The 10,060-nt window shown below is 34.7% G+C and overlaps 2 protein-coding genes across 2 annotated transcripts; both read left to right on the top strand.

The window, feature by feature from the left end:
* Positions 1-5,372: 5,372 nt before the first annotated feature.
* Positions 5,373-8,071, top strand: LOC133284448 (large ribosomal subunit protein bL19cy-like). Its single transcript, XM_061481463.1, has 5 exons — positions 5,373-5,583; positions 6,153-6,407; positions 6,489-6,575; positions 6,681-6,814; positions 7,653-8,071. Exons 1-5 carry the CDS (start codon positions 5,452-5,454, stop codon positions 7,759-7,761), a joined length of 717 nt encoding a protein of 238 aa, XP_061337447.1. The 5' UTR covers positions 5,373-5,451; the 3' UTR covers positions 7,762-8,071.
* A 1,064-nt stretch (positions 8,072-9,135) lies between these two features.
* LOC133284457 (uncharacterized) lies at positions 9,136-9,600 on the top strand. Its single transcript, XM_061481475.1, has 2 exons — positions 9,136-9,301; positions 9,437-9,600. Exons 1-2 carry the CDS (start codon positions 9,136-9,138, stop codon positions 9,598-9,600), a joined length of 330 nt encoding a protein of 109 aa, XP_061337459.1.
* Positions 9,601-10,060: the final 460 nt, after the last annotated feature.

The raw sequence follows: 10,060 nt of genomic DNA, 5'->3' as shown, positions 1-10,060 counted from the left end.
TGGCTTGGATTGTTAGCTTGCAAGGTAAGCTTTCGTGTCCTCGGTTTAGCCATTGTGTGGTTCCACCATACTCCATGGGGGAATGATTTATATGCATGATGTGTTTACATGCTTTGATAATTGAAAATGTTGTTGAGCTATATGTGCAATTGCTTATAATATGTATGTTTTGTTCCACTTAAACTGTTAGCCTGAGTATGTGGCGTCATACAGGACGGTGACACTGTGGGTGGGTGCAAGTGGCGTCTTGCATTACTGTGGGTAATAGACGTATTCCTGCATTTCTCTGGCCAGTAAATTAGTTATAACACACATGACATAATTATCTGCTGCATTGCACTATTTTGGAACTTATATTGTTTAACTGTTTTTGGAACTTATATTGCACATGTAAGTGAGCTTGGGGTGGAAGATCCTTGAGGACCCCTTGTCTTACTGAGATTTCTGTTTAGAGATCTCACCCCACGTTTGGGGCGCTTATTTCAGGTTCAGGTAACCCAGGGGTTGAGATCTCTAGCGGCAGGAGGCCGGAGCTTAGTTGATTGATGTTTATCTGCTTATGCTGACTGTACTTGGATGCTGGTTTATGTCTATTGATATCATGCTTATAGCTTCATTTGATGTTATTGTTGAGACTCTGTTGGCTTTGTAGTCTATTTGGTGAGTGTAACACCCCGTATATATTCGGTTGTTATCACATCATCGTATTAAGCCACACTTAATTTAAAAATGCAGAATATCATTTTCTTTTCAATTATGATGTCATTATCATTAACCACGCTGAATTACTTAATTCATTTCATAAAACATCGTCTGTATGTAAATTGTAAAAGACAACTAACTGAAATACCTCATAACATATATGTGAGTATCTAAGTCACGAATCTACAACACATAGTCTTAACAATATCCTGATACATTATTAATTACAACTAGAAACAACTAAGCATAAAGTTAAGTCAAAGTGGCATGGACAATCCCCATGCTCACCAAATAAGGCAACAAAGCTCCACAACAGTCTCAACAATAACATCATGAAGCTAAAAGCATAAAAAGCAAAAGTCAATATCCAGCATCCAACACAAGCAGCATAACAACATATAATCAGCTAAGCTCCGGCTTCCTGCCGCTGGAGGTCTCAACCCCCGCATTACCTGAACCTGAAATATGTGCCCCAAACGTGGGGTGAGATCTCTAAAAAGAAATCTCAGTAAGACAAGGGGTCCTCAAGGATCTTCCACCCCAAGCTCACTTACACGAGAAATATTAGTTCAAAAGCATTTACAATATAAGTTCCAAAACTATGCAGTGCAATATATATTAATGCCATGTGTGTTTTAACTATTCTACTGGTCAGAGAAATGCATGACGTACGTCTACAACCCCACAATAAATACAAGGAACACTGCTTGCACCTCACCCACAGCCTCACCCTCTTGTATGTACCATATACTCAAGCTTACCGTATAGGTGGAACACCACATGCATATCATAAAGGCACTCGCATAAAACAGCTCAACAACATTTCACAAATCAATATATCATGAAAACAACATCATGCATATAACCATACCCCCATGGGACATGGTGGAACCAACAATGGCTAAACCGAGGACACGAAAGCTTACCTTGCAAGCTAACAATCCAAGCCAAGAGTCCAACCAATCTCAAAGCCCAAACACAGCAGAATCTCAATCTGTTTTGGACCAACAATCATATCAAAATCATACTCAACAAGTACAAGGCACAATGACAACGTCTTTCTTTTACATTTCATGTTTTAAGGCTTCTCACAAAGCTACAAGCCCTTAATCACTTAGATTCTGACTTAACTAATCAATACAGAAGCTCAACTTAACCAGTCTAAGGTCCACAAACCCCAAACATCATTCTGTATGAATAGTGCAGCTACTGTTCTTCAAAAACCCAGAATATCCGGATATTTTTCAAGGGCATATCCGGATATCAATATCTGGATATTCAGATCCCCATATCCGGATATCGATATCCGGATATCATATTCGGATATTCATATCTGGATATCCATATCCGGATATTTCGCGATAGAATGCAGTTCTACATTTCGCGAGATATCCTTCCAAAGGTTGGGTTTTTAACCCATTCCAACGTTCAAGCATGCATTTTTAACCTCTTTTAAGTTCATATAACAGTTGGTTACTTGTTTAACTCATTAAACATGCCAAGACACCTCTTTTAACCATTAAAACTCATGATCAAAGGTTGAACAACTTACCCAAGGCTCAAAACAGAGAAGGGAGTGCTCTTGGAGCTCACCAAACAGCTCCAAATACTCAGACTAAGATGGTGCACGAAAATGCACTACAAGGTGGGTCCTTTCTTCACAAAGATGACCACTTGGAGCTCCCACAACCAAGACAAAGCTCCAACCACTCAAGCAAGGAACTCAGCCCCAAAACTCTTCCCCAAACAGTACCCTCAACTCAGCAAAACTGAACCTCACCCTCACAAGACACCCACTCAAGTGTTTACAAGGTGAAAGAGGAGGAAAAACAAATAAAAGGTGACAACTTAGTCACAAAATGGTGAAGAGGAGCAAGGAGTAGAGCACAAACTGACCAGCCACCAAAAGTAACGTAGGATAGTGTTATGGCCTAGGGTTTAGTGCCCTAAATAAGTATATATAGTGGTTTAAGTCATAAACACACATTATTATCATAATTAGCTACACTTAGCATTTTAATCCCAAACTCAGGATTCTAAACCTACTCAATTTTATAAGATTTATCATATTTTTATATTATTTTTCGCAGCACCTTTCCGGTACGCGCTTTTCCATAGTCAGTATCAGTTCTGGCACCAGTTCTCATTATTTTTACTTGAAACTTGTTTTACAAGTCCTATATATTATTCTAGTAATATTCTCACACTTATTATAATTTTCCGGGATACTTTATCGGTACGCATTTATAGCGAATAGCAGAACCGGTATTCGCACTTTTTTTTTTCCGAAAAGCGACTTTCAGCATTATTACTCACTTACTATAATTATCTAAGCTTCATAATAATTATTAGGGTCAATTAAGGAATTATTTCTTAATTTCTCATAATTAATTAATTAACTTCCTTAATTAACGGTGCAGGTTCTTAGAGTGAGCATGAGGTTTGTCCATGCCACATTGACTTGACGTTATGATTTAGTTATGAGTTGTATTAATGTATCAGGATATTGTCCGGACTACGTGTTGTAGATCCGTGACTTAGATACTCACTTATCTATTTATGAGGTATTTCAGTTAGCTGTCTTTTGCAATTTATATACAGGCGATGTTTTTATGAAATAATTAAGTAATCAACTTGGCTAAGTTTAATGACGTCATAATCAAAAAGAAAAAGATATTTTGCATATTTAATAGAGCGTGGCTTAATACGATGACATGTTAACAAACCGGGTATACACGGAGTGTTACAACAGTCTAGTAAAAAATACTGTTCGCGTGACATTTAGATAAATTTTTTTACAAAACGTGACATTTTGATCACTGTTCCTATTAAATACTCGAATACAAATTCACAACCTTTGGATATCGTGTAGTCTTTGAGACGTGAGATTTTAACATTAAAAAATAAAAATAAAAGGCGGTATAAGATGGATGATGTACATAATAATATTTTCATAAATATTTTATTTATTTATATCTAGTGTGAAGAATAGAAATAGATAAACAAGAATTTAATAAAATTTAATTTATTTATATTTTCCAAAAAATAATTTTTTCTTGAGAATATAATTTAAAAGAAATAAAAAATATTTTTTTTTCTTATATACTATTTATTAAAGAGATAATGTTACTATTATTTTTTCTTACAACCTTTCACTACTAACTTTATCATCGTCAGATCAAAATCAAAACAAGGGTTACAAATTAACATTAAATGAGAGTCGTTGATTTAATTTGATCTAACGATAACAAAAGCGATAATAAGAATTGGTAAGAAAAAAGGTGATAAGCCACTAAGATTAGTCTAGTAGTGATGAGTTTGGGCAGTTTATATTAAATTATATGTTCAATTCTTACTATTGTATCAAAAAGAAAAAGAAAAAAATGTGACAAGTATAACATTCTCATTTCTCAAATACATATATAATAGAATGAATTATTAGCATTAAATGCATACTATTTACTAAATTTATACTCTCTTTTTGTTATAGATATAAGTTTGGGAGATGTTATATTTATAAATTTTTTATTTACAAACTCAACTATGTACTATGAGTAGTAGACTTAATTACGAATGTATTACCGGTAATACATAATATAGTTTGTACAAATTTATAAATAAAATGTTTGTAAATATAACATACCCCTAAAAATTTTGTTATCGAAGATATTAGCATTAAATGAATACTATTTATTTGTTTTTTGAAATTTTTCAACATTGACAATCCTAGAATGGCAAAAAAATAAATATATTATTACCTCAATTAAAATTTATGAAAATATAGTTATTTTGAACCAATTTATGGATCTATTGTACTCAGTTGCGCTCCATTCTGGCGCAGCAAGTCACGCCTCACACAGACGCCACTTATGTAAAGTCGCGCCCCACTCAGGTGCGACTCGCCCAGTGACGACACTGGCACAAAAAAGTCAATATTTTGACCGTAAAACTTCGAAAGGCTATAACTTTCGACTCAGGTGTCCGAATTTGATATTTTTTTTGTTCCTTATAACTTTTTGAAAGATCTACGCACTTCATTGAAGTAGATTTAGTCATAAAAATATTTCCAAATTTTTTTCGAATTTGAGATATTTTACCATAAAATTTCAGAAGTCCATAACTTTTGACTTGAGTATCCGAATCAGGTGGTCTTTTTTTTTATTCCATATAACCTTTGGAGAGCTATGAGTGGCAAATGGTCAAAAAAATTTCACAAAAAATGCTTCCTTGTGCCCTATTTGGCATATTTATACGTGTGAATGATGTTATTTAAATTTTTACTTTTCAACAATAACAAATAATCCTCTGGAAAATTTTCAGTGCATAGATCTCAAAAAATAATGTGAAATAAAAAAAATGCCTCATTCAAACACTTGAGTAAAAAATTATCGCGTTCCGAAGTTTTACAGTCAAACTGTTGACTTTTTATGTGCCACGTGTTGTCACCGGATGACTTGCATGATGTGGAGCGCGACTTTGCAGAGGTTGTGGCTGTAGCGCCCACTAGGAGTTTGACTAAGTGCAATAAATCTACAAATTGGTTCAAAATAATTATATTTTCATAATTTTTTATTAAAATAATAATATATTAATCTTTTTTTGCCATTGTAGAATAGTAAAATATCGTCTGTTCGTCGGGTCGGGCCACCGGATTATTTTGAGATCCGCAATCCGAATGGCACAGCGCACGCGCGCAAACCATAAACCCTAAGCCTTGCCTTTCAGCTCGGATCCGTCTGCGAACCCGAAATGGCTTCACGAAGGCTCTTATGGTCTCTTCTCCGATCATCCCTCAGTCGATCTCCGCCAGAATTCCAACTTGCGACCACTTTCCGGCCATTCTCTTTCCCGGACCTTAGCTCTCGTCTTTCTCCGATTCCCGTAAGCATCACTTCATTTCATTCATTTCCTTACTCTTTTTGTGGTTGATTTTGATATGGTGCTGCTGCTGCTGCTGCTAAACGAAGTAATGTAGAAAATCGTTATCTTTTTCTTCTTATTTTTTAATTTTAAGGGTTTCAGGAATGAACTTGCAGATTGAGATAAGCTTGGTTAGGGTGAAGAAGATGGCAATATATATGTTTACCTTATTGTTTTTGAATAACATAATCTTATCATTATAAATTCGTAACGATATAGTATGTGTACCAATTGATGTCATATAATTCTGAAGTGTGTTTGGAAGCTTGTTAATTTATAGATAATAATATCACATACAATTATATGGCATGCTTTGTTATATCCTTCTTGTTACTTAGCTCATGGTTGAATGAATAAATGAGTTGAAGATGACATAAGTATTTAAAGCCCTTCTAGTTTTATGTTGTTTGGTGCTTCCATGTTCCATTTTAGTTTTTTAAAGTGTGACCTTGGTTTATAGACTTTGCCTGTATGGGATATAACTTATAAGCTCTTATTGATGCTTGCTTTTTTCTTAATTTCTTGTGCAGATTAGGAAATTCCCTCAGACTGAGGCATTCTCAAGATTTGAGTCCAGTAATGGTTTAGCCTCAGTGCTAGGAAGTTCAAGACTGGCTTTGTTTCAGCAGGCTGCTTCGCTTGTACCTCCTTTGCACAGCAGGTTTATGTCAACGGAGACAAGTTCTGTTGGTTCTTCCTCTGAGGATAGTTCCGCTCCGGAGCCTGATGTGCCTCCTCGCATCAAATTTAAAAGATTAGATAAAACTGCCAGGCACATTATGCAGGCATGTGATTACTCTGTATTATTTTAAATAAGAACATCCATTTTGATCAATTGTAAAAATTGTTGGTATTATATCCTGTAGATTTTAGACAAGGAAGCAGTAGAGGAGGTGAGAACGCAGAGAGAGATACCTGATATAAAGCCAGGTTATATTGTGCAACTCAAAGTGGTACGGAAGTTTGTTTTTGAAGCTATATTCACATTTGTGCTTTGTTTGGTTTTTGTTCATGATAATAAGATGACCTTTTGGTTACTATTACATCTGATTTAACAGGAAGTGCCTGAGAACAAGAGGCGTGCTTCTATTATAAAAGGTATCGTTATTGCAAGGCGTAATGCTGGCCTCAATTCTACTTTCAGAATTAGAAGGCAGGTGGCTGGGGTTGGTATCGAGTCTCTATTCCCACTGTAAGTATTAACTTCCCATTTGTAACAGACATTTGTTGGCATTTAAGGAGTTCGTAGTTAAATTGCTTCACTTGGCCACAGAAATAAAAGATAATAAAAAGAGTTGCTTCTCTGAGAACCCGATAATGTGGTGATGATAATTATCTGAAATTCTAGTAATGGGTTCGTTTGTCTATGCTTTTTTTCTTTCTTTCTTTAAAGAAATTGTTTAATTAAAAAATGCCTAAAACATTATGAGATAATTAGATAAGTTTTTTGAAAAAATCTAAAAACCCAAAAAAAGCAGTTTTAGTGCTTTTTTCATAAGCTAGGAAGAGTGGCTCATGAAAAAAAATTACATCATACTTTTTTTTCCTGAAAGCTTATCCATACGTACATTATATTCCTTTAAAGGAAAGAGATTTCATTTTGGAATATAAATTTGATGTGTGTTGTGCTTGTGCGTGCATGGAATCCCTTGTGATGGCATTATCTATGAAGGGAAAAAGTGAGCTGCTTTTTTATTGTAGAATTATAACAATTACTTTGCTTCGATGTGTGTATTCAGACTGAATTTTATTTTTTTGTTGAGATTAAACTTAATGTGTTTCTTTATGTGCTTTGGATGAGTTTTTGGGATTATACTATTAATGATCTTTTGTCTTTCTTCCTTTTCAGCCTGTAATATGCTTTATAATATCAAATACTTTAATTTTGGGTTGGGAGAAGAGGGGAGGGGGCAGTGTTGAGTTTTGTGTTTTGATGTTTTACGTTGTGATATTTTAATTTTCAGTTGATTATTCTTGTAAGCGTATTGCTTAATGGTGTTAATGCCTGAGCTTTGTGCTATGTCTGATAGGTATTCACCTAACATAAAGGAGATAAAGGTGCTTGACAAGAAGAAAGTGAGAAGGGCCAAACTCTACTACCTGCGGGATAAAATGAACGCACTTAAAAAAAGTTCATAGCGATCTTCATCCTGGAGGAATTTTTTTATGATTCATAATTTTGTTATACTTATTATCTGCTTGTGTATTCATTTACTTGCTGCTGTTTTGTTGTCAACTAGATTTTTGCTTCAATGTGGCTTATTACCACCTAACATATTGCAGTTTTATTTCGTTCCTTAGAGCCTGTCGTATTTTGGAAAGGCAATATATAAGAAATCGTAATAAGACACATTCATGTTAAAATTTTCTCCAAAGGCATGGTATGATTTTTTCCTCTGTTGTATTGAATCAGTAAAAAAATGGGCTGGCATTTTAGCTGCCTTTTTGCTATTATGTTAAGGGAAATAATTTTCTTATGTCACATAAGATAGTTGTTTTATGTTACACACTCATAGAATTTTTTGTCCATTTTTTTTTGTCCTTTTTTATTTTTTTAAAAATTGTGAATCTTACAACTTTGTTTCATTCACATAAGATATCTATCTTATGTAACATAAGATTAATAACTCCCTTATGTTAAATATGAAACCAGCAGAGCCTCAGGAGTTTTGATTTATTAGCATCTGATCGATCAATTAAATATGAAAGGCAGGTGCCCCTTTTTATCAATAGTTACAATTTGGGAATTATTGGCAAAAGTAGTTGAATTAGAAAGCTGATCATCTTAATATCTTTTTTTTTTTTAACAATAAATTAAGAGGAATATTATATTTATAACTTATTTTCGTTTACAACTTCTTATATTATATCTTAATACAATATTTTTTTTATTAAAAATAAAAATAAAAGTATGTTTATACAGTGAAAAGGTGTGCAAGGTTTACTTTATTTTTTTGTTGGTTTGGCATTAAAACGTAAAACGGAATTTATTTCATGTGATTGGTGATTTGGTACTATAAACGAAGCCACAGATGGAAAATCCCATCCACAGTGCAAGTTCGAGTGGTAGACGCATCCACTGTACACGCCTACACGGACGAGCTATCTTCGCTCCTAAAGTATTCTTGTCTTCCTCATATGCATGATCGTTTCTTATTTATCAATTTATCTATAATTATGCTTCAGAATTATGATTAAGTTCAGGTATATTAAGTGGTTAATAATTAGTAAATTAATAGTTAAAGTATGTTTCATATTTGATCAATTAAATTGATATGTGGTGAGGGGTATGGAAGTATGCGTGTAGGGTTATTCTTTCTAAAGTAGTTTATATTGCATCCAGAGCATAAAAAAAAATGACAAGTTCAGAAGTGAAACATATTCCAGAGTAGCTCTACCAAACATCATGGAATTTGAACCAACCGTTTTATGATATTATCTTTTTTATATTGACCAACCTTGAATCCACTTTGACTAACTCTTTTGTTTTATGATCTAACGATCTCCCCCAACATGTCACAAGAAAGCAAAAACATGAGAATCTTTATATGGCTGTTTGTGTCTTCTGGTTTTTTCACCTTCATGTCAAGCTTCTCAGCTCTAGACACTGTTACTCCTCATCAACTTATCAAATTAGTTTCGGCAGGAGGGACCTTTGAACTGGGATTCTTCAGCCCTGGTAACTCTAAAAACCGATACTTGGGAATATGATATGTGGCTACATGGGTAGCCAACAGAGAATCTCCTATTAGAGATGGTTCAGGAGTTCTCAAAATCACTTCTGGGGGTGTCCTTAACCTTGTTAACATCACAGGTAGTACTGTTTGGTCTTCAAATGCGTTAGCAACTGCAGAAGATGCATATGCACAGCTTCTTGCCTCTGGAAATCTTGTGGTGAGAGACTCCAATGGTAGAAACCAGAATCCTATTTGTAGCAGAGTTTTGATTATCATTGTGACACTTACCTACAAAGAATGAAGCTTGGGAAGAACCTAGTTACTGGGTTGGAGACTTTCTTATCATCTTGGAAGAGTGCAGAAGACCATGCCCCAGGTGAGTACTCACTTGTTCTTGATACTCGTGGTTGGTTCTTAGAAAAGGATCCTCAGTAGTGTCAAGGTTGGATCATGGAATGGTCTCACTTTGACTTGAAATCCAGGAAAGAAAAATTCAGTGTTGACCTTGCAATTCACATGTAATGAAAGTGAGGTTTATCTGGATTACCAACTGAAAAGCAGTTATGTATTGTCATTTGTCAAGATATGTATTGAATTACGGGTGCTGCAATAGCAATAAGTCTCCTGGGTGTGAATGCTTGCAAGGGTTCAATCCCAAATCTCCAAAAGATTGGAGTAATGAGAGTTGGTTTGATGGATGTGAACGAAGGAGCCAGTTAAATTGTCATGATGATGGCTTCTTCAGGTACCCAGGAGTTAAA

The sequence above is a fragment of the Gastrolobium bilobum genome, unplaced genomic scaffold (genome assembly GCF_033153095.1).
Source record: "Gastrolobium bilobum isolate Gb01-03AN ecotype WA unplaced genomic scaffold, APGP_CSIRO_Gbil_v1 utg1818, whole genome shotgun sequence".
NCBI classification, from domain to species: domain Eukaryota; kingdom Viridiplantae; phylum Streptophyta; class Magnoliopsida; order Fabales; family Fabaceae; genus Gastrolobium; species Gastrolobium bilobum.
This window is presented reverse-complemented; position numbering and strand designations above follow the sequence as displayed.

Coding starts and splice junctions, on each gene's coding strand:
- LOC133284457 (XM_061481475.1), top strand. CDS start 9,136: ATGTCACAAGAAAGCAAAAACATGAGAATCTTTATATGGCTGTTTGTG. Junction 9,302..9,436: donor ACTGGGATTCTTCAGCCCTG/GTAACTCTAAAA, acceptor TTAACATCACAG/GTAGTACTGTTTGGTCTTCA.
- LOC133284448 (XM_061481463.1), top strand. CDS start 5,452: ATGGCTTCACGAAGGCTCTTATGGTCTCTTCTCCGATCATCCCTCAGT. Junction 6,408..6,488: donor CTGCCAGGCACATTATGCAG/GCATGTGATTAC, acceptor TATATCCTGTAG/ATTTTAGACAAGGAAGCAGT. Junction 6,576..6,680: donor ATATTGTGCAACTCAAAGTG/GTACGGAAGTTT, acceptor CTGATTTAACAG/GAAGTGCCTGAGAACAAGAG.